This window comes from Atta cephalotes (genome assembly GCF_000143395.1).
Source record: "Atta cephalotes unplaced genomic scaffold scaffold00007, whole genome shotgun sequence".
NCBI classification, from domain to species: Eukaryota; Metazoa; Arthropoda; class Insecta; order Hymenoptera; family Formicidae; genus Atta; species Atta cephalotes.
The window spans coordinates 439,433-465,640 of NW_012130071.1; the positions used below are offsets into that span (position 1 = coordinate 439,433).

The 26,208-nt window shown below is 31.7% G+C and overlaps 2 protein-coding genes across 2 annotated transcripts; both read left to right on the top strand.

Moving 5' to 3' along the window:
* Positions 1 to 3,824: 3,824 nt before the first annotated feature.
* Positions 3,825 to 4,544, top strand: LOC105626969. Its single transcript, XM_012208258.1, has 2 exons — positions 3,825 to 3,959; positions 4,195 to 4,544. The coding sequence occupies exon 2, from the start codon at positions 4,248 to 4,250 to the stop codon at positions 4,542 to 4,544; it is 297 nt and encodes a 98-aa protein (XP_012063648.1). The 5' UTR covers positions 3,825 to 3,959; positions 4,195 to 4,247.
* Positions 4,545 to 6,054: 1,510 nt separating this feature from the next.
* Positions 6,055 to 7,863, top strand: LOC105626874 (diphthine methyltransferase). The gene is made up of 3 exons (XM_012208165.1): positions 6,055 to 6,667; positions 7,091 to 7,217; positions 7,491 to 7,863. The coding sequence occupies exons 1-3, from the start codon at positions 6,055 to 6,057 to the stop codon at positions 7,861 to 7,863; spliced, it is 1,113 nt and encodes a 370-aa protein (XP_012063555.1).
* Positions 7,864 to 26,208: the final 18,345 nt, after the last annotated feature.

Sequence of the window (26,208 nt, forward strand, 5' to 3'; positions counted from 1 at the left end):
GGTAAGAGACATTATTGAAATTCTTCAATACAAAAGTGACGTAATAAGATTATATTAAATAAACTACAAAGTACAAATAAAAGTAATGTTATTCAGCAGGAGTAGAATAATACAATAAGATACAAAGAATTACTAGAAGAAAAGATGTAGACTTTATTGATAGTTGCAAAAAATGTTCCGATTCCGATATAAAAAAATTCCACAATTTTCTAAAAAGTTATAAAATTATTTATAAATTCTGAAAAATTTTGAGAAAGCTTTTATGATTACAGCGATATTGCAATTGTCGAAATAAAATCGAAAAAAATGTCGATTCGGCCTTTGAACGAAAATATTCAAAATATAAGATTACGTATCACAAATTTATACCAAAAATATTAAAAATGTATCAAACTCTCATTGCACTCTCTACATATGTATAATTTTTTATTACTCAAAAATGTTGAAATTTCGATGCAAGTTTCGAATCAATAACTTTTACATCGTAACGACGTCGAAACGACGTTTTTTCGAGGAACTGAGATTTCTGACTGAGGCAAGTATGACATATGATTTATTGCCGTCTCTTAGAGTCACGACAATAAGTTGTACGTCATACGTGAAGCTTGTACGTTACTTATGTCTATAATTTAAATCTAAGTAAGTGTTATGACAATTCTTGTGCTCAGACGCCTAAGCTTTAAGATTATTGCACGTAAAAATCGTAGTCATAATCGTAAGCCGTAAAAAGTATTTGAACAAATTGTTGATTTTAACCAATTTTGCTAAACATTAGTTAACCACATACTAAGGATCCTTTTAATCTATATTTTTCAGATATGGCAAATTTATTTAATCTTGTGTTATCATCTTCCGATGATGAAAATAATGAAGAACAACAAAAAAGACAAAGGAAGTTTAAACAACAGTTTATAAATTATTTTGACAAATTAGATTACATAGAATTTAAAATGTGATTTCGATTAAACAAACAATCAGTATTATTAATATTAGCAGAAATAAGAGTTAGAATTTATTACTAACTGATATGTTAAAATTATTGTATAATTAAATTTTTAAGCATTAAGAAAACGAATATATACAAGATCATTTATAGGAATAATGCAATTTCTCCTATGGAACAATTATTATTATTATACACTTCGCATTTATGCTACTGGATCATTCCTTACAATAGATGATTTTTCTAGTAAACACAACATCTGCGCATTACATATTTCATAAGGTCAGCTAGGCTATGACTTCGTTATATTCACTTCCCGCATCGAACAAGAAATAAGGCAAAAATAATTACGTTTTTATAATGTTGTTCGCTTTCCATTGGCTGCATAGATTGTACACACGTACATGTCCAGTCATTTGGCGAGTTATCATTCCAGCAAAGAATGGATTAAAATTTTTTTAATACGTACTTTAAATCCATGAAAATGGATTAAATGGGTTGAAATGGATCCGAGCTGACACTAGTTAATATTCGAAAAAAAAAAACATTCATCTTTAAGAGGATTACAATTTTATTCCTAATTTTATTCCTAAGACAAATTACAATTTTATTCCTAAATTTTATTCCTAAGAATTTATAATAATTATACCTGAAAATTAACTACTTCAAATTAATATTACAAAATGCATCTTAATGGGATTCGAACCTGAATCCTCTGAGTTATGAATCTTCTACGTTAACTGCTATACCACTTCTTCAATTAATAAATGTGTTATTCATTCTCTACTTCAATTACAATCAGCTAAACAAGTAACGAAATTATATAAATATAATAAAAATATCATCATTTAACAGATATGATAAAGTATAAACAATTTACATTACTATGAGACAACATTGGGTAAATATCGAATAATCTAATCTCGCTTGACCGATGTCATGCGTCGTGATTAGTCTAATATTCGGACTTGTTCGACTTAGTTTTTACATTGAGTATTTACATCGATCATTCATTTTATTTCTAATTAAAGAGAAACAAATAAACATAGCTCAATTATTTTTTACAATTTTTTGAATTAAAATAAAAAATTTCCTACTTATAATTTTAAATAATAATTTAAGTAGCATTTATATTACTTAAGATCCATTTAAAAAAAAAACTTGTTTTATTCAATTAGATTGAAAAACTACATTTCATATTCAGAATATTGAATTGAGCATTCACGTTGCACAGAAATTGCTAATATTATTTTTGGATTGAAAAGCATAGACATTTGCTTTATGCAATTCCTATAAATGAATAAAAATGTATTCAGGATTAAAAAGGATTCATTTTAATATTCATGAATCCGTATTTCTGAAAATCTGAATCCATTTTAATCCATTTCAATCCATTTTCTTTGCTGGGATAAGAATATAGTATTTTAATTACTTTATTTATCTAATTAATATTTATTATTATATATTTACATTTATATTTTGATTATTACAGATGGAGAAAATGCTGAATTATTTTTGAAGTAATAGAAAAGATTATTTTTCTTTAAATGTTCAAACAGTGTGTAATAACAATGTTGCATCAACAAAAAATTTTTTTGTCTTCTTTAGTTAGTCCCAACAGCTTTTCAAAACTTCGACATTCACCAGAACTACTATTACTCTACTATTACTCTACTACTCTACTATTAAATTTCTATAACTTTCCAATATTTTTCTTTTGCCCGTATTCATAGTCAGATCTTGTACTTAAGGCTTCCTTAAATTTATCTTTAGATGTTCAGCAGCCAATGAAATAATTCGTAGAGTATCTAAAGATAAATTTAAGGAAGCCTTACATATAAGGCCTGACTATGAATACAGGCATATGTTATTTGATGCTTATTGTAACACTACGACACACTACGAAGAAAAAAATATATATTTTGAGATATGCTTTTTATTTCTATTAGAACAAACGCTAAACCAATCATTATTCGATATTCTTAAGTTTCCTAAAGTTATGTCGCACAAGTTATAAGTTTAGCTAAACGTTCTAGAGTAGAACGGAGTATTTGTAGAAACCATTCAATATTAAACTGAGGGTTCAGTCAACGTGATGCTATAAACGCTTTGAAGCGTTTTTTAATTGGTCAGTTTGTAAAATTCTTTCTCTTAATAATCCAACAAACGTTTTAAAGCATTTGTAGCTAGACTTTGATCACAGCCTGAGAGTTACGAAGTAATAAGGAGATCAAACTCGAAGTCTTAGGACCATTCCACAAACTTGCATAACCACATAACCATATACATAAAAAAAATCATTCAATCATATTTTATGTTTGCTTTATGACATAATTACATATGAAATGTGATTGGATAACTTTTGTATGCATATGCAGCTGTGCAAGTTGTGTGAAATAGCTTAAACACAATAGGCACAGGTAATATTACAGGAAATATGCACAGGCATAAGTAACAGGAAATAACAAGCCGTCCAATCAGAACTTTGGTATGTAAATATTACATTGAACAGCTCGTTATTCCCTGTTCTTTGTGCTTATTGTGTTTAAGTCTTTGCAATAAAAGGAACAGGGAATAGAGAACAGAAAATAAGAATTTCAACCTATCAGAAATCATATATTGTGGAATACATAGTTTTTGAAATTCTTATTTTCTGTTCCTTGTTCCTTTTATTGTGCGGAGTGAAAGTGAGCTCGAAACACGGTGTATGAATATGTAGTATGTATGTGTAGTAACACATATTTGTAACGTGTAATCTGTGACCAAGTGACAATCAATACTTCCAACTTTTCCCGCAAGGCGTGATGGTATTAAAATCACTGCTGAATTTTCCATGGATTTTCCTACACCGTGTTTCAACCCTATTTTTTTTCGAGACCGGCCGCTTGATCTTCTGAGTTTGATCTCCTTATTTTATTACTCCATGCTGAAAATAGTCAACCAAAGTTTCACTAAGCTGTAGTTAAAACCAATATTGGTAGAAACGGCCCAGAAGAGACGAAGGGAGATTGACTAGGTATGTATAGTATTATAATATTTACACATATAATATTTATGTTCGCTTGACTTATATTTCGGTAGAACAATATATATTTGTGTCAACATGATTTCAATGAAATGAATTCAATGGAATGAATGAAATGAATTCTTATTTCTCGCATTAAATTAAACTTTAAAGATTAGCATACTGCGATCGATCTTTTTGCTTCAATCGTTTCATAGGCCTGATAGATTGTCGATTGTTTCTCAAGGTTGTTGTAAAAGATAAACGGAAAACGTGCAGCCTCTTTCCTCCCTCTCGGAGATGACAAAACAACGCAAAAATGTGGGAGTAACAGCGAAAATTATGGAACCGTTGCTGACGGTGCCGGAGCTGAGAGTTTCTCAACGCATCGCATCAATATCTTCCGTGCCTGCTCAATCAAAATACATCAAGTTGCTGCAAGTCATAGAGCAGTTAGGTCGCGATCTTAAACTTTGTTACACCGGCGATAACATTAACAAAACATTATCTAAGGTTGAACGCGACATTGCGAAGGCATGCTGTCTAGTCCAACAATGCCGTGCCGAGGCTATGAAAAGTGCCAGAAAAGCGTGCTAATAACACTGTGCTTTTATAATGAATTACACAACATCATTTACATAGAGAACTCCTCATGTTATGATGCAAACATATATTTTTAAAATAGTACTTACTGCATTGTGCAGAAGTTTGTATTATTAACAGTATTCATTCTGTTTTGAAAATTGCTCCATATTTTAGATCCACTCAAAATTCTTGATAACATACACTGCTAAAATTGAAGTACAAAGGTTATAACTTTATGTCCTTTTCTATTCAGTTTTAAATATTGTTAAATCTTTTATCCTTTGTGGAAAAAAAACTTTAATGACATTCATATGAGAAAGAGAGTCAATATTGAATAATCCATAATCTGTACAGTGGATAATTAACTTATTGTGAAATCATGGCTCTCTATCAGCTGTCCTTGAATATCAAGAATTTCAACAAAATCAACTGTCTGTATACTTAAGCAAATATTCCATGTATTTTCTACAAGTCTAAAGAGCCATTACATAGCTCAATCTAAAGCAATCTATAATCAAATGAATGATTGTTCTGCTACCTCTTGCATATTGTAAGAAATTTTGAGTGGAAAGTATTATCCCATTGTGATAGAAACAAATTCATAATGATTTTGTAATGTGTTATTGTTAGGTAAAGAATAAGCTGAAGTGATAATTATAATAATGGCAACATTCTATTGAAAACTAATGGAAGAATATTTCTATCAAATATCTCAATTTGGCTAAATTTAATTAAATAGCTAATTAGCTACTAAACAATTTTCTTTTTTTAATAAATGAATAATAATATCGAAAAAATTAAATACTGCCAAAAAGTAATAGTATCCTGTAATAGTGATATTTTTTATTATTTATTTTATGCTCTTGGTTTGTAATAGACTTTATATAGATAATTTGTAAAGAATTTATGTTTTTCTTTTCTTAATAATATTTATTTATTAATTTAAAATAATACAATTTGTGGAAATAGTGATATATATTTAAAGCCTTAACATATATATAATCCATAAATAAAGTACAAATTATACAAATAGTACAAATATAAACACAAGATGCGTATAAAATCCTATGATAAATATAAGAGAAATGCCAAGTAAAAAATGATACAAATGTGTTCCTATATTTAAATTTCGTGTAATATCTACAATGAAATAAACATTTTTTTATTGAAAAAGAAAAGAGCTGTGTCCATTGCAACTCATATTTTTCTTTCAGTTTGTTTCATATATATTGATATTCTCATTTCTTTCTTTTTTACATCTTTTCGCTATATTTATTTCACAATTAATGTGCTGCTTTCAATACTATCTTTTACATGTGTACATTGATTATGGTCAAGATTTATTGACTATAATTAAGAATAATCGCTATCTTGTTTAAATTTATGTAATTATTATATGTAAGTTTATTATGTATAATCCTAAAACCGCAAATTCAAATAGTTTTTATTAAATATCATTTAACGATGCATAACTCTAAATTATGTCAAAATTTATTTTGTTCCAGATAATTGACAGAAAGAAATGGCAGAAGACGAGATATATGTACGTACATTGGCTACATTTAATACAAAATTTCCAGCAGACACTGTCGAATGGTGTCCTATAGAACCATATCGAAATGTGTTAACATGTGGAACATATGAATTAAATAAAAATGAATCTAATACAAAATCTACCTATAGACAGGGGCAAATCTTATTGTTGCGTATAACAAATGGTGGAGAGTTAGAATTGTTGCAACAAGTATGCACTTCAGCTATATTGGATATGAAATGGTTACATGTCATAGATATTGTAGAAACTCGAATATTACTCGCAGTTGTCGATTCCATGGGATACTTACAAATTTATCAACTGAAAAACGATGGAAAAAGAATAGAATTTATCACTAAATTAAAAGTCAATGATGAGGAGAATGTCATGGCGTTATCTCTAGATTGGTCCAGAAGAAACAGCCCTGCTTCCGATCCTATCATTAATACGAATATTCTTGTGAGCGACAGTACAGGACACATCTCTCGTTTTACGTGGGATGAAGCGGGTGATCTGACGAAAGATTTTACATGGCCCGCTCACAAGTTCCATGCGTGGATTGTCGCCTTTGATTACTGCAATCCATTAATTTTTTATTCTGGTACGACGATATATGATTTATATGAAAGTGAATCTATATAGAATCTATATAGATTTTTGACACATGCAATTTATTTTGGAATGCAGCCTATCTATATTATATATTTTGCTTAATTTATAACAATTTTTTGCGGTTAGCAAAAATTGCAATAGGCATATTAGTATGCGTTGGTGCATATCAAAGCTATATACACTGATTTAATCTAAGTGTAAAAGTGATATGCAAATATCTTGAATTATAAAATACATATTTTATTAAACAGCACAATAAAGTGTACTGACGATTTTGCAGCTCAACACAATTTGTGTATGTGTGCGCGCGCGCGCGCGCATCTAGTCGAATTTATTATTTAGAATAGTATAATTCAATTGAGTAAGAAAACTCAATAAATTTTTTTATAAATTAATTTATGATAAATTTCAGGAGGCGATGACAATAGATTCCTATGTTTTGATAGCAGAACTGGATCTCATCCTGTAGTTGAAAATAAGAAATATATTGCCGGTGTTACTAGCATCCATAGTAAAAAATTCTTACTCGCAACAGGAAGGTAAAAAAATTTTCGATAATCACTTTGCATTCTCTTTTTTATTTTTCAAGAAAATAAACATTTAAAAACTCAAAGATCTCCACATTCAATTTTTCATACGCACGTGCGTGAAACCTTATGATTTTTATAAATTTTTTTTTCTTTATCTGTACATTATTAAAATTAAAGAAATTTAATCTACATATTTTATCTTCTATGATTGCAAAATTTATTTTGGATAATTTATTTGATAAACTTTTCTTTAAACGATCAATATGCGCTTAAATATTTCAGTTACGATCAGAATATAAGACTGTGGGACAAGAGAAATTTCGCTCGACCAGTATCGACGATTTGTCTCGATGGTGGAGTCTGGCGTTTAAAATGGGATCCGTTTACTCATCAATACCTGCTCGCCGCCTGTATGCACAATGGTTTCAAGATCATTAATCATGATATATTATCATCTGTCGTTGTCAATTACAAAGAACACAAAGGTTTATCGTATGGCTGTGACTGGTCATTCTTAAAACAGTCGGATATTTCGAATTTAAACATATCTAATGGAGATACCTTGATGAGCACTTGTTCTTATGAAGATTGTCTCCTTAAAGTATCTGTAATTGATTTTTGGCCGGATAAACGAATTGAGGAAAAAGATTACTAATATGGATAAGATGAAAGATATTTCTGAATAAACATTATAGCAATTTAGAAACATGAAATGATAGATATGTTTCATAATTATATATGCTTATTTATATAAAAATTATTAAAGTAATTATAGAATGACAAATGAAAAAAAATGATTCGAAGACTATAGATTTTTCTAATAAATCAATAATTCGATGTTTATTAAATTTGATATAGACCCATATCCAGAACGCGCTTATAATGATGTAGCACGCTATAATTTACGCATACTATAGAATTTTAGAGATTAAAACGCGCTTTTATTGATAAAAGCGTGTTCTGAATACAGGTCATAATCTCTAAATTTATAAGGAGAACTTTGTGCAATAAGCTTTCTAAAATATAAGATAAAAATTATGAATATATAAAAATATATGAATATATAAATGAATATATAAATATCCAGAAAGTCTTGTTTTTTAAATAAAAGCCATTTATAAATAAAGACTATTTATAATAAATAAATTGAAACGACAAGATTGCTTTAAAATATCTGTAAAAATGGGCAGAAACTATCCTTTTAATAGTTAGTAAATGATCGTAAAAGGCAGGTAAACACAAGTGAACAGAAACACAAGTGAGCAGAACAGCTGTTGAAATGAATGAAATATACGCTTTTACATATAAAATTCCAGAGTAACTATAGTTTCTGCCCATTTTTAGAACTTGCATAAGTACAAGACACATCACATTTTTACAATTAAGCAAATAATAACGAAATAGCATGCAGCAAATTTCGTCATAAAATCACTTTTTCATGTTTATAAGTTCAGCTATTTATCGTAGCGAGGCGCTGTAACACAAACTCAAGCACGAGTCTATGTACGCTGAGAGTATACAATATAATATTATATATGGGCTTGTGCTTGTGTGTGTGTGAGATTACTGATTTCGCCAGTCGCCGACTGATTTTGAATCGCATGCTGACTACTCAGGAGCCTTAAGACTTAAAATTTAAAGGCACAGGTACATAGGGATTCATAACTTTAACGTAATCCGTAAAACATAAGATCTGTAAAACATAATATCGAGATTTCGTATAGTCTACAACAGGCTGTCCGCTTTGACTATAAACCATATACACTACTTTACTTTATACCAAAGTTATAATATTCTAGTTACAAATATCGATGTTATGAAACTGGTCAATCATAGTCATTCCATTCTTCAGAGAAATAGTTATGAATGGTCAGTTTCATAACATCGATGTTATAACTTTGGCGTAAAGCGTGCCGACACCGACGAGATACTATTAAAGATCGACATTCTTACGGGAGTTCGCGTCCTTGAGAATATTGAAGTGAGTTAATACCCGTTTCCACCAATATAGATTAACTTTAATCTCAATTCAACTTACTTTTCGTTTTTTTCTAATTTTCCTAATTTTTAGAAAAAAATGCAGAAAAAAAATTGTAATTTTTTTGCAATATATAGAATATTATAGCTTTACAAGTATACATATTTATTTATGGAACATTTATATAATAAAAAATCATGAATTTAATAATGCATGCCAAATATTTATATTAATAATTATATTAATAATAGCAAATTTATGTCATGTCGATAACATCAGCGTTCTTCAATTACTTCTGGGTCCTCGAGACCCTTTTTATACCGCTGAAAATTTACACAGGATTGATGATCTTTAATATCTCATTGATGATGTCGTATAATAGAGATCATAGACGTATAAAATAGACTCAGCATTTGCTATATTAAAGTTATAATATGAGTACGACATTACATCTGGAGAAAATCCAGGTGGAAATCTGAACACATCCGTCATTTTTGGTTCCTTTTCTCACTCTTGCTCTTTTCCTCAATCTCTTGTTTTTTTTCTATTCCGTTAAACTAAGAAGATTGAAGAGAGAACAAAGAGTAAAGAAAGACTAACTAAAAATGGCGGATGCGAATATCTATAGACGTGTTCAGATTTCCACCTGGATTCTTCCCAGATGTAATGTCATCCTTGTCTAATGTTCAATTATAAGAAGAATAGATAACTGAATGATATTCGGATGGGAATCGGGGGCTTATTATGGTTCTTTAAACGAAGTGAAAATTACGAAAGATCGAATTTACTATTGTAGAATATTTATAACTTCATTGGTTAACACTTAGTGAGTTTGCTTATTTTTATAATTTTTACTTCGTCTAAAGAACCGTAATAAGCCCCCTAAATGCAGCATATATTGGGTGCTTTCCATTTGATGACATAAGTTAACACAAGTCGACACAAGCAGCGTTATATCCTTGTTGATATTTAGAGAGTGACAAAGATAGAATGACACTTGTATCGATTTGTGTCAAATGGAAAGCACCCATTAGTTGAATCTACAACAGATGTTTTAAGTCTTAAGCTGTAAGAAACTGACCAATTACAGCTGAATGTGAGAAGAATAATCAATTGTGATTCATCCATTTCTTATGGCTTAAAACTTAAAAATCTATTATAGATCCGGGCTTATAGTGCCCTAGCTATATATACCTGGATTTGGCAGAATGGTGCGAGAAAAATCTCAGTGTATACTATAGAAATGTTTATGGATGCTGGATGAAAATGGATCTTAAGTTGATTCTACATTAGTCGCAGTGTCAGCGTGTCGCAAGCGTTGCAGTCCAATCAGAGTCGAATTAACTTGATGTTTATCCGCAACGCTTGTGACGCTGTGATGCAACCACAAACTTCTATTATAACACTAGTGTTTCGTGGTTCAGATTGACATTAATATCTCACGCTGTGTTTTCGTTTATGAATGTTTAATTAAATCGAGTACAATTCACATATCAGGCACAATAAGCATAATGCTTAACAAATACGTTTCGCTGCTTCTATCTACTTATGTTATCGCGTATTTAAGACAGCGATTTTGCTTGGGAACTCGAGTCCCTGAATCGCCTTTCGGACAACGCCTGGGGACGCTGTCGAGTCACAACGTATAACTCGTGGACTATATTCGCGACGACGCCTAAGAGAAACCCTGAAACGCGATCACGCACGCAAAACATTCTAGACTTAGACTCGCTCTGAATTTGTATACGATCCGTACCCTTGCTCAATCCGTGATCAAATGAATATCTACACACCGCCACGACCTCCCATGGGCCCTCTTTCCTGATTGATGTTTCTGATAACAATTCCGAAAATGGAGATGGTTAGCGGCAGCGGTGTTTCGGAATCACAAATGGATTAACGATCATACGCGCCGATCGTTGCTCTGATCTGTGCCGATACCATTTTCTACTCTTAAAAATGCCGATTCTCATGATGTCCATACATGTATGCGTGCGTGTGAACAATTAATTTGGTCCGACCACGATTTCGCATTGACGTGCACGTCTATTTAGAATTCTACGCAACACCTAACTAGCTCCCCACTTTTCCTATTGTCGATAGATAGTAAGTGTATTTCGAATTGGATTAACTTAGCTTATTTTTTCCTTTAGATATTGGCAGTTCCGTAACTAAACCGAGAAGTATTCCAAACCCATCGGCTATCAAACTCAGCTACTGGCTTCTATTGGTTACGAGTATGACAGCTGCCGAGTTCGAAACATTTCTCGATTTAGTTAGAATTGCTCACATCTAGGGGAAAAAATAAGCTAAGCTAATCCGATTCGGAATGCACTCAGTATGTATTAAGCCGGTTTTACATTACTTGCAAGCCGAAGTTTGTTGCGACAATCAATATGAAGCATTGATTTCAAAATACAAGCTTCAGATTGGCTGTCGCAAACACAAAGTTTGCAATTAATGTAGAACCGGCTTTATGTGACACATGCGCTTGTAAAACCGCGCATGTGCAGAACACCATATGTTTATATACTTTCATATAACTTGAAAAAGTTATATATACACAGAATGAACGAAATAGGCTTATTCAATGCGTTTTTGCATTGAAATGAAAGAATCTGAAATAAATAATAGTACACATGATTCGTAAGGAGCTTCGCACAATAAAAGGTACAAGGAACAGAGAATAAGAATTTCAACCTATCAGAAATCATGTAGAATACATAGTTTTTGATAGGTTGAAATTCTTATTCTCTGTTCTCTGTTTCCTGTTCTTTCTATTGTACGGAGCTCCTAACAATTTGTGAAAATTAAAAGTTAGATCGCCATAATATCTTCTTATATTCTTAAGAACTAATCACAGAGAGATTGGTCACGTGATTTATTGGCATATCTCTTTTCTATACATGATGGTTTTCGTTACGCATTTATTAGGCGCAGACACTTTTATACAAGAAAAAGTGGGGAGTTAGCAGTCTTGTGTTATAATAGAAGTCTGTGGATGCGACTAATGTAGAACCAGCTTTATGTTTATACTATAAACATATGGGATGCTTTCCAATTACAATATCCCTAGACACTTTCGTGCACATGGCGACACAAGTTGCATTCCAATTAGTTTTTTCCTAGAAAAAGTGAAAAATGAAAAATTTCTCCATTAACTTCAATGATTAAAATTTTCACCTTTCACTTTCTATCCTAGGGATAAAGTTTTATTATTGATATCCTAGATATCTATTTCAAGAGAGTTTCAAGTACAATTTATTATTAAATAAAAAATTTTTCAACTTACACAGAGTTATCTATTCTAGGACCATATAATATAAAAGCATCCTCTCTTGAAGTTGATGCTTTTAAAATATTAATTTGTTGTTGCCAATGACGTATTCTTTCCTTTTACTCTTCGCGCTAGAAGCGCTTCGACGAACGTATATTCAAGATCGTATATTTCCATGAAAATGCAGCGGATTAACTTGAAATTTTCAGAGAATATTTCTAACATTATATATACTTTAAGAAAATGTGATTTTTGAAAAATTGATTCTTAAAATTTCTAACTGAGTATACCCTCCTTTAAGCCGATGAATCAATCAGGATATTGCTTTAAATCTACGTAATCTAACAGAAATGGAAATAACAGTAAACCTATAACTTATCCATAACCTCGCAATAAGGTGAATTTCAATTGGTTGAAACTCGCCTTATGAATAAGTTTACTGCTATTTTTGTTAGATTACACAGATCTAAAGTAGTATCCTAATTGGCTCATAGCTTAAGGTTACTGTTACAAAAACTTTATCTGCGGCAGCTCGTATACCCAGATAAAGCTGGTCATACACTTTCCGTAACAGTAACAATAAGATTTTCAACTATGTATTCCACAATACATGATTTCTGATAAATTAAAAATTCTTATTCTTTGTTCTCTGTTTCTTTTATTGCGGAGCCCTTAACTCTAAATTATAGGTTAAATTTGGTTATGTATAGCAAAAATTTACTCTAAAGTTATTTAGGCGTAAGAGCTGTCGCACACAAAATTTCTGTAAAGCCCATTTTACAATGGGCAGTAGCAGTAGTAGATTAAGGAGTAGGAATCAACCAAGTCATCATAGTCGAATGTGAGAAAGACAATTATGATTAGTCGATTTTTACGCCTACTCTTTAATCCATTATTGCTACTGCCCATTGAATGGGTTTAACAGTAACCTTAAGTCCGGATCTACAGTAGGTGTTTTAAGCCTTAAGCCGTAAGAAATTGACCAACTACAGTCAAATGCGAAGAAAATAATTGATTGTGATTCCTTATGGCTTAAGGCTTAAAAATCTATTATAGATTCGGAGTAAAGTTGACTTTTCATACGCAGCACGCTATGACAGCAATTCATTACTATTAATTAAAAATTTTACATGAGATGATGCATTTCCGACGCAAAATACATTTTGCTGCATTTCATTGAAATTCAACTAAACGAATAATGAGCAGCAAAGAATTTGAAGTCAAGAAAATCTGCAATATTTGCAAAAAATGTGAAAATACATTTACAATGAGTACATTTTTATTAAGATTATTTAAAGTAATGGGAATATTCTAAATTCTAAATAATTACCTAAAATGGTAATTGTCCAAATTGTAACTGCACTAGTTGCCATATAATCACAAATTTTTATTTTTTTAAGTTTTCCATATTAAGAGAAGTTTCTACTTTGTTAGCCAGGAAAAATGGATAATTTTTTGGAATTGATAAAAAAGGAATTATTAAAGATAAAATTTTTAAATTTTGGAATATTTAAATCTTAATTAAATATTTAAAAAATAAAAATCTATAATAATTTAAATAATAATCTATAATAATTTAAGTAGACAAGGTGGGCGAGCCGGGCGGAGTGTGCGGCGGAATGAGATGGCCAGTTAGAGGAAATTCTTAGAGGCTCAAAAATAATCTGAAAATAAAACAAAAACATTTTTAAAATCTATAGAGATTTGTGCTTCATATAGACTAAAAGTAAAAAATTGCAAAAATTTTTGAGTTGTAGTCATTCAAACAAAAACAATTTTTTTTTAATGAAAAATTGTTGCAGTTATTATATTTATTCATAAAAAAAAGTTTTCAATATTTTCTCTTTATTTTAGTCTACTTTAAAGAGGCGGTATTTCCGAACATTTTAAGACCAAAATCATATCGATCGCATGATTTGGATAGAATTTCCAACTTTAAAAAATGTCGTTTCGAGAAAAACGCTTTTAAATAGTACTTACAGCTAAGCTGCGTTCTGTTTCACGCATGATGAGCATGATGTATCATTTATCCTTGTTATTCATCGAATATTAAACAAGAATAAATGATGCATGCTCATCATGCGTGAAACGGAACGCAGCCCTAATCGGCGATCATATATTACTCCCTCTTCTTCTTTATATAGTTCATTTTTTATTGCAATCTCCAATCGACAGCAGATCGGACTTCTTTTGAAGTTTGTAGAGTACATTCATCGGCATCTCTTGTCTCTTATCCGTTTATTGTCTCGTCCGGTAGCCATTAACGCGTTCATCCCATAACTTCCATTATTCGAAGCACAGAATTAAATTCTTCATTGCATGCTGCTAAAAATGATGCAATTTTAATAATTTTTTCCCTGTGCAGAATATGTATTTCGGTGCAAAATTCCAAATCAAAAAGTTGAGACACTCGTTGTTTTGAGTGTGGCCACCTAAACATCGTTTCAATAAATTATCCTACGATAAGTCCTCATAGGTCGAGTGACTTCTTGGACCTGTGACGTAAGTGGAACTGGATGTTTATATTCTGACAAAACGTTATTAGCTTCGGCTTGTTTCCATTTACACCATGATGATTTACTGGGCGGACACTTATCGTTGTTGTGGATTCTCATCCGTCGAGCATTTGTAATAAAAAGTAGCCCATATTATATCTTTCATAGTATGACAGAATCAGAATTATGAACTATTGCCAAATTGTCATATGTCGATAAGTCATTTATTAAGGCATCAGTTAATTTTCCAGGACCCTTGCCACCAAGTCCTTTATTTTTTTTCTTGATGGCTCTCAGTCGGGAACTCATACGTTTTTTTACATGTCCAACGCACTTTGTACGGGTACGGGTCTGTACGTCAGCATAAAAGCTTAGTCTCCTTTTACTGTATTTGCATTTTAAGAGAATACAAGGTTTATTATAACACTGTTTATTGTAACTGTTGAAACTACACTAGGCATAGAAATGTAACTACCGATAATGTTGATGTATACGCACGCATCGAGAGTACTATCAATCATCCGCTCAGTTTGGTGGTCACGAGAAGAATGCGTAAACATCATGATTCCTCATCATCTCGGATTCGTTTTTTGATAATGTCCGAAATTTATTTTCCTTGGCGATCGTGAGATCACTAGAACTGCCAATCCTTTGACGGAGACTGACAAAGGATGCGGAGTTTTTACGATGCAATAAGCGACTGGAAATGTGAGATCATAGGTGCCGAATCTTTCCTATGATCTACCGCGTAATTGTTAACAAAAACAAGAGCAAAACGCGTTCGCTCGTATATTGTATGTCGCATATATCTGTGTGTCGAGCCTGATAGTTTGACACATATGTATAATATATTCTTTTTTTGTAATTGGAAGTTCATCTCCATACGGCTTACTGTCTAAGAACGCCTTGAGTGTTTTGTGTCACCATCACCGATATAATTAATATATTTGACTTCATGAAGTATCTCAGATCTCGCAAACATTTCGATCACACCATCCACTTCCATTTTGCCGGCGCTCCCAGTATGATTGCTTACGCAATGTTTTTCATGCTCTTTATACCATGTAATCAAATTCCTCATCGTCTTTCTTTTGCCAATAGTTGCAAGCCTGACAAAACATAGACTTGACGAACGAAATCCACAATTATTTGAATACTTTTCAATTAAATAACAACTCCAAACAATGATGAATAGCCTCTCTTACTGCATGTTCCATCATCCGAGACAGTTAAGAGTTCATTTCCTGCTTCAGTATTTTTTTCTTTCTCTTCTGATGCTACCTTTAGTATGACAATATCAAAAACTGCTTTACTGGCAGTCCAATATTTTCAAGGCATGCATAATATATATAAAACATACATTGGTCGCTAGTCTTTGACTTAAGTCCATCAAATCACAAAAAGTATTAATGCCTTGTAATCCAACTCCAAGAGATGCATTGCAAAAACTAATCGTCGATTTATTTCAAACGATTTGTTTAATTTAGAACAAGAATTTCAGTTGAGTCACAATCACGATCATAGTATAACCAGTAGAGACAGCGAAAAAATGCATGTTTGCGCAGGTATGGCTGCATAGCTTTTATTTTGGGCTGGATCCAATGAAATGCAAGATAACAAGAATGTACATATTATATAGATCCCGTTTGAGCAGATATCCGTGGCAAAAGAAAATAGTTTAAGAGCTGCGCCTTAAATATTTCTAAAAAATGGATAAAAAAAAGTTATATTACGTGTAGTATTAAACATGCGGTAATAATAAGTAAAAATTCACAATGCACTTTTTTTCGTTATTTCAAAGATATCGAAAAGTAAGATTTTATAATTTACAAAAAATAAGTAGTTTATGCTAAGTTAACTTAATTAAACATAATCAAATATGAAAAAAGATATATTTATATTGATTACGTTTACATGGCACTCTTAAAAGTGCATTGTGAATTTTTACTTATTATTACCGCATGTTTAATATTACACGTAATATAACTTTTTTAGAACAAAGCAATGGACTATCATAACATATGTTTTCGAGAAGATCTTATGTCTACATCGCATTTATTATATAAGTGTTTGTAGCAATCATTTTGAAAATATCATGTTTACGAACTATTTAAGAAATAGATTATGTCATAATGCGATTCCAACTTTAAAAATAACAAATATTGAAAATGAGAATTCAGGTTCCCATACAGCACAGAAATATTGCAGCAACATTGCAAAAGTGTTTTATTGCAAGATTGCAACATTGCAAAAATATTGTGAAATATTTCAGCAACATTGCAGCAACGTAAAAATATCCGTTTTAAAAATATTGATACATAATGTAGCAATATTATAACATAATATATATGCAATATTAGATTTTGCATACAGTGGAGGAATATTTGCAATATTATTGCAGAATTTGTAATGATGCAGCAACATTGCTGTAATATTACAACGTTACTGCAATATTTATTATAAGATTTTGTACTATATAAATTTAAATATAAAAAATTAGAAGTAGAAAATATATAAATGGGTACATAAAAGATATATAATGTAACATACAATGAATACAAATAAAATATGACTTCATAATTAATTATGTCTTTATATTTTACAGGCGTATTCCGATATACCTTGATCAAAAAATTCCCGGAATTACCACTAGGTGATGCTCTGAGTCAGCTGATTTGAGTTCTGTTTTTTGGTTAGGTTGCCACATTTATCATTGACATTCCCACCAAATTTTATCACCATAGCTTGACATTTGTAAAAGTTACGCCGTCTTGAGTCATCAACCTCTGCATGTATTTTCGATTTTTTACAGTTTTAAAAATGAAGTTGAATTTGTAACAACGAGTTTGTATTAAATTTTGCGTTAAAAATGGATTCAATGGTGTGAAAACCTTGGAAATGTTGGGAAATGCTGTTTCGGCAGTGATATTCTAAAGAAAACAGCCGTTTATGAGTGGCATGAAAAAACCATTACGGGGAACGCGTTTTAACAGCCAAAAGGAGGTAATGGAAAAATCGAAGACGGCTCTGATGACTATACCGACAATAGAGTTCCAGAAATGTTTCGAGAGCTGGATCAAGCGTTGGCATAAATGCGTTGTAGTCGATGGGGAATACTTTGAAAGGGACAATATCACTTTTATAAATGAATAAAACTTGTATTTTGAATTTTCAGAATGAATTCCGGGAACTTTTTGATCAAGGTAGTATACTGCCAGTACTGAAAATCTACAGTATATATAATGTGATTTATAAATTTTTAGTACTGTGCACATCGGAACACGCCTGTAAAATATAAAGACATAATTATTTCTGAAGTTATATTTTATTTGTATTCATTATATGTTACATTTAACTCCTATTTCTAATGTTTTATATTATACGTCTTATATCTTATTATTGTTCATTGTGTATTATATTTAATTCTTATTTCTAATTGTTTTGTCTATAAATTATAGGCACAATTCCTATAAATTATAGACATTGACTACATTTACACTTTATTATATTTATATTCATTTCCACTAATATAGATTAACTTTAATCTCAGTTCAACTTACTCTTCGTCTTTTTCTAATCTTTAGAACTAGAAAAAGACGAAGATAAGTTGAACTGAGATTAAAATTAATCTATATTAGTGGAAATGGATATTAATTGGATTTAATAATATTAATAATATTTAATAATATTATATAATAATTAGAAACTAACTAGTCATTCCATTTTTCAGAGGAATATAGTTATGAGATTGATCAGTTTCATAACTACAGATGTTATGAAACCTGATTAAGTGTGCCGTGTAAACGTGATCATTAATTCCTATTCTTCCATTATGTTCAGGTCCTTACTTTATTGAATTATATACAAATCAATATATATACAAGTTTTAACATTCAAAATTAACTTTTTAAGGAATATTGTTTCCGACTTTATTTCAAAAGTCCAAAAATGTATAAAACGTTATCTACAATTTTTATTTTGCCATCGATTAAAACTTTGAGGAGAATTATTAATAGAAATTTAGTTATAAAATGTGATATAAGTCAAAATATCTTCGATTTTACATCGATAAAATCAAACTAAAGTTATGAAAAAAGAAGATACGTATAATTAGCATTGACGAGATGTCAATTAAATGTCACTTATATTATAATATAAACAAAGATGAAGTTATTGGTTTAGTTGATAATGGTCAATGCAAATCATTCAAAAATCAGCAAGGCAGGCGTGCGTTTTTTTAGCGCGATGTATATTTGGTATCTGGAAGCAATCATTATTATATGTATTTTCGGTATCTATGACTAATTTTAAAATTTTAAAAGAATTGTTGATTGAATGCATCATTAAATTACAAAATACCAATTTGAAAATGGTATCTATAGTTTGCAATATGGATTCTAATAACATAATGTTGATAAATCAATTAGAAATCACACAAGACAATCCTTTCTTTACAATAAATGGTGCTAATATTTTCTTAATATATGATGTATGACACATATTCAAAGAACATGTTTCTAAATATTATAATAATAATATTTAATAATATTTAATATGCTTCATTTAAGCATATTAAAGAATTTTATGAAGAAGATTCTAAATATAATATTCGATTAGCTCTAAAACTAACAAATTCTCATATCAATCCGAGTTGTTTTGAGAAAATTAAAGCTCGATACGCAATTCAATTATTAAATACATCAGTAACAGCTGAATGTATATGAATGTATATTCATTTTAATAGATTACCTTTAATAGATTACTGAAGCTATTGGTACAGTCATTTTTATTGATCAAATTGATAAATTGTTCGATATCTTAAATTCAATTATAAAATACAATTTATATTGTGATCGCAATCAATAACAATTTTAAATCCTAAACCTTGTTCTCCTCTCATATAAAAATGTACATCACTGTCACATTTTTTATACTTATACTTCAGTAAAGTTTTCAGTATATTAAAAACAAACAGGAAATGTATAATTCGATATCCATGCATGGCATCGATTGTGATTTCAAAATTGTCTTTATTCTTTAGTTTTTTTGCGGAAGCATTAGCGAACGACACCTCTATTTCATTTGTATGTCGATTTCTATAAAATTTTCTTTTCTTGGATTTATATCCAGGCTGCACATTATTTGCTTTACTTTCTTTCGTATTAACGAACATGATGCAAAACCGAAAAAATAATTCTAAATAACCGAAAACTTGAAGAACATCTTTCCACTTCAATGTTTCGAAGTATACTGAAATAAAAAGTTGAAATAAAAATGGAAAAAAATGACTAACGCCCTAATAGTGGCCAGTAGAAATATGACAAAAAAATAATAGAGCAAAAACCTAAACAAAAGAGGACGACGCATAGATAAGCTGCAGCGCTTCGCTCTAGCGCTCCGAAAGGCTACCTGACTTTTCAACAGACTATAATTCGATCAATTTTTCAAATTTTGACTTGATATTTTTATCACATATTTTTAAAAGTACAATTTTTAAGAATATGTAAAACAAAAATATTTTTTGACCCAACAAAAAACCTCCCTTAATTTTCGAGCTGAGCAAATAAAAGACATATTGGAGGTTAAACTTTAATACATATTAATACGGCTGTTGCCGTTATTCTTTTTCATAAGTAGCAAATGTAGCGGAAGCAATTATGAAAAATTTGCTTCACGTAACATTTTTTGCTGCCGCATCGTGCTGCGTATGAAAAGACATCTTAAGGCCAATTCATACCTTGACAAAAAAGCGGAAAACAGAAAAGTGGAAACCAATCGGTGATAGTAGTAAGCGGTACATTCCGCTTGTTTACTTCTGTTTTTCCACTAAGTTCTAATTGGCTTATCCACTTTCTACTTTTCCGTCAAGGTGTGAAGTTCCTAGTTGTACCAATGTTTGATTTAAACGAGACTTAAATCTCTATCTCGTTTTAAAATCAAATAGAAACAGAAAGAATTTTAAGCCTCGTTTAAAATTAAAGTAACATTGGTGCAATCGAGCTTAAGACGTGAACTTCAGCCGATGAGCCAATCAAGATACTGCTTTAGATCTACATACTCTAATGGAAATAGAAATAGCAGTAAATATTCATAAGGCGAGTTTCAACCGCTTGAAATTCACCTTATTGCGAGGTTATAGAGATTACTGTTATAAGATTACTGTTATTTCCATTTCCGTTAGATTACATAGATCTAAATATCCTGATTGGTTCATCGGCTTAAGTTTACGTCTTAGGGTCACTGTTGCGGAATTTTGTATGCGGCAGTTCTAATTCCTGAATGCAGCTCTGTGCCACAATATAAGTAAACTCGGATCCTCATACGGGCAACAGCGTTTTGACACCGAACACAGATTGGTTGTGGGGGTAAAATTTACCCCCTCCCCCCCCGCTTGTTTTTTACTAATCAGCGTTCGGTGTCAAAGTGTTGTGGCCGTATGAGAATCCGGGCTAAGAATAGTAGTTTCATTTTGTGTTTGGCACCTTTGATCTTTATGTCTCACAGTGCTATGTTGAAAATTGCGCGTAAGTACTTATAAGAGCGAAGAATCTTATTAATACGGAAACTGATTGATGCGCCATGTTGAAAATTGCACAAAACTGTTGCCCCTATTTTTGGCTGATGTGAGTGAAATTACTGTTCTTACCTATACTGTGCTTACCTATACTGTACGAGCGTAGAATCTGAGCACAAGAATCATAACACTTATTTAGACTTAATTTATATTAATTATCGATAATGTCAGCATTCTTCAATTTTCTTCGGGTCCTTTTTACACAGCCCAGGACGGTCTTTAATATTATCTCGTTGGTGCTACTCAAAAGTCTGAGCACAAGAATTGTCGTAACACTTACTTAGAAACTTAAGTTGTAAACGTAAGTAACGCATAAGTTTTCACGTACTTATTATCCTACTTATTGCTGTGTCTCCAAGAGACGGCAATAAGTCATACATCATATGCCAAAACTTGTGCGTTACTTACGTCGACAATTTAAGTCTCTAAGTAAGTGTTATAACAATTCTTGTGCTTAGACTCTTATAAGTAGACGAGATAATATTAAAGATCGTCAATTCTGGGCTGTATAAAAAGAGCCCGGAGATAATTGAAGAATACTGATATTATCAACAATTAATATAAATTTGCTACCCAGTAAACGAGAATGGATTAAAATTTTTTTAAATCTATGAAAATGGATTGAATGGGTTGAAATGGATTGGATCCGAGCTGACATTAGTTTAATATTTGAAACAAAAAACTTTCATATTTAAACCTTCATATTTAAGGATTACATTTTATTCCTAAGATATTTATAATAATTATACCTGAAATTAACTACTTCAAATTGGTATTAAAAAACGTACCTTAGTGGGATTCGAACCTGGAATCTCTGGATTATGAATGATCTTTTATGTTATCCGCCGCTACATCATTTTTCAATTGGTAAATGTGTTATTCATTCTCTACTTCAAGTACAATCAGCTAAACCAGTGCACGAAATTATATACATATAATAAAAATATCATTAAAAAAAATAATAATAAAATATAATCAATTATATTACTATGAGACAACATTGGTTTTGCCCTTAATTCCTCACTCAAGTGTATAAACCAATCATATTGAAGAATTTTATAATAGTTGCAAAGCTGCTTTTTCTGCTAAACGCAGTCATTGGGTAAGTGTCGAATAATCTAATAATTTTGATTGGCCGATGTCGCGCGCTGTGATCAGTAATATTCGGGCTGTGTTTGACTTGGTTTGCGTATGTTCACATCGATCATTCATTTTACTTCTAATCAAAGAGAATCAAAAGAACATAGCTCAATTATTTTTACATTATTACTTTTTTGAATTTAGTTAGATTAAAACTTAATTAGATTAAGTAGCATTTATGGTCCATTTTAAAAGAAAAACTTTTTTTCATTCAATTGGATTAAAAAACTGCATTTCCTATTCAGAATTTTGAATTGAGCAGTGCACAGAATTTACGATGCACAGAAATGACTGATATTATTTTTAAATGCAACTGGATTGAAAAACTGTATTTCCTATTCACAATTTTGAATTGAACAGTATTCATAATGTACACAAAATACTATAATATTATTTTTAAATTGAAAAGCATAAAGATATGGTCTATGCAATTCCTGTAAATGAACAAAAATGCATTCAGGATCGAAAAAAATTTATTTTAACATTCATGAATCCCTATTTCTGAAAATCTGAATTCATTTTAATCCATTTCAATCCATTTCTCATTTGCTAGGTATATATTGAAAATTACAATTTTTTTCTCTGTAGTTATCATCTCCGTTGAAAATCAAACTTTGACGATAGCACTGAAATCAAATTACAATTATAAAGAAAAATCGAGTATTATTGAGTTCTAAATGTATAAATACGTCTACTAAACTAATAAATCATAAAATTAATACAATATTATCAGTTTTTAACTCTTAATCACTTCAATATTCTCAAGGATGTAAACTCCCGTAAGTATATCGGTCTTTAACAATATCTGGTCGGTGGTAGCACACTCGCGTCGTTCGCTATCGAAGTCGAAATTTTCGATTTTTTCATGAAAGAATCGAGCTGCGAATTAACCGAGATAATCGATTCAAAAAGTCGAGATTAAAAAGATCGATCTCTAATCGCCCATTTCTAGTATTGCGACGCAAGATGGCGAGTCGAGCGCGGCGCGAGTCGCATTTCATCGCTGACCGCGAACAGTTCGATAAAATCAGTCGTCGATCGGCGTCAGTTGGTGTTGGTTGGTATCGTTTAGCAATTTCGATATCGTTCGGCGTTACAGCCCACCATCGCTTGATTACTCGGTAACTTGTTGGTTTCATCTGGCCTCGTTCAGCTTCATTCGATCGGGAAGTCATTCCGTGGCCGTGCATTTCTCTCTTTGCTCTTAACAAGCGTTGTATCGCAAACAACGGCTTCGAAAACACTGCGTGTCGCAATCGCGGTTCGTACCCGCGATCACGATCCTCGGAATCCGGAGTGAGACGGTGAGTAGCAGTCGAAAAATCCCGACAAAATAAAGTCCTCGCGAGTCTCCTCAAGCATTCTCAAGGCGACTTCTCGCCAAGTCTTCCTCCCACGGAAAGCGCGCGGGATCAGCTGGTTTTGTCGTTATGGAGTAGCGACTAAACGACCTAGAAGTGATTCGGCGCGTGTGATTCACCTACCGCGAGATGCAGTTCCGACCGGTCGAGCGGTCGAGCGAGTCGGTTAAGTCTATAAGCCGCGGCTGATGCTTATTCGCGTCACGTCGTTTCCCTCCCTCTCAACGAGCCTCTTGATTTGGGACGGTGCGCCGACGATTCTAACAAATCGCACGATCTCCATCTCCAAGGAATAAAATTTCTCGCGGAAGCACATTTTGTACAGGATCCGTGTGTTTTGTGACAATGAACTTCTCGTGACAACGAACATCAGCGGATGCAGCCAAAGGATCCTAGATTTTTACTGCATGTGACGTTATCAGACCAGCACTGCAAATTCATTACTCTTCCGCCCGGTACTCCGCTTGGTCATTAGAGTTGATTTTTTTTTTATTTCCCTTTATTAGGTATAGGTTCGTTTTTATAAGGACGGACAAATTATGAGAAAACAGGAATTTAGGCTGCTCTTTCCCTTTAAATTGCACTATATATTGAGGACGAATGAAAGATTAGAATTCAGCTAATTAAAACGAGATGGATTAAAATTAAAATTATCTGACTGATCGAATTCTAATCTCTAATTCGCAATCCTCAGTCTCCAATGTGTGAGAGGTTTCAGGATACGCGCGTATGCGCCTTTCCGTGCTCTCGAGGCGCGGGGATGTAGTCTTAATAATTGACGCAGATTCGCGCCGCGGAATTTCTAACGAACAGCGCTCGTAATCTTAAAGGACGCTCTCCGAACGGAATCTTTCGTACCTTCGGCTTCATATCTTTTTACGATCGTTCAATTCGGATCGTCACTAAATTACACTGAAAAAAAATGATAATTAGAATTCTGATTGAAAATGGAGGAATCAGAATTTTATAGTTACATTTATTATGCATAATTTTATTATAATTCTAGTTGAGATAACCAAAATGGTTCTGATTGACTAATTCTTCTAATCAGAATTATCTAATTCGTCCTTTTTCAATCAGAAATTTTTCTCAACATTTTTACACGTTTCTTATATTCGTTGAGCTGCATTCAGAAACACCGAGTGGCCTTATAGCTCATTTTATCCTTGTTCACTGTTAAACGAGGGTAAAATAACACGTGAGGCCGTTCGGGTGCAGGTATTTCCGAATGTAGACTTGGAAAAATCTAAGCAGGTGTTTTTTTTTCTGTTTAGTAACGTCCGGAGAACCTCCGAAATTTCACCTGTAAAATATATAGGGCTGAACATGTATTTAAATTACTTTTATTTAAAACAATTTTTTATTTCAGTGGATCACATAAAAGTGATTACGTATTTTGTATTTAAAATTGAAAGATTAAAAGTTTTTTGTATTTCGTAATTTAAATAATAAGATTGAATCATCAATTTTACAATAGTATTTGAAATACAAAATATTTTCATGTGTTCCGCTGAAATACAAAATACATTTGTATTTGCAAAAACTGTATTAAAAGTATTTGAAATGCCTGTGTTGGCAATTCCTGAATATATAAAGGGTAGTGTACGAAATGTCACTATTTAATTGTGCAATTTTCAGGTTTTAGTGATTAATAAATACACTAATTCTATATCACTTGGATTCCAATTTTGTTAAAAACAAATATATTATACAAATCAATTAATATAGCATTTCATGTACGTATTTTATTTAAATGTGTAAATATATAGTAAATATTTTTACACATTTTCTTATTGAAAAAATCGGAGCAAGAAATATTTTTTTCATCTCTAGTGATATCTGGAGAACCTATTTCACTTGTAAATTGTGTAATTTATATAATTCAATACGTAATTTAATTTATTAAAATGCGTATGTGCGGCTATGTACGTGATTCGCCTGGAGTCTCAGGGTGTTTCAGAATTGATTTCTATCTAGTAGAACGATCGCAAAACTTATCCTCAATTATCTCGTTACAGCGCTGTTTTCGGCGCGGTGGCGAGACGAGTGAATATCAGCGCGCGAATCAGCCTTCCCGTCGATCGTCGATGGAGAGGATCCAGGTTGCGGTGCAGGGGCGTTGTCCCTCCCCCCTTCTCTCTCTCTCTCTCTCNCNTCTCTCNCTCGTCTACTCTC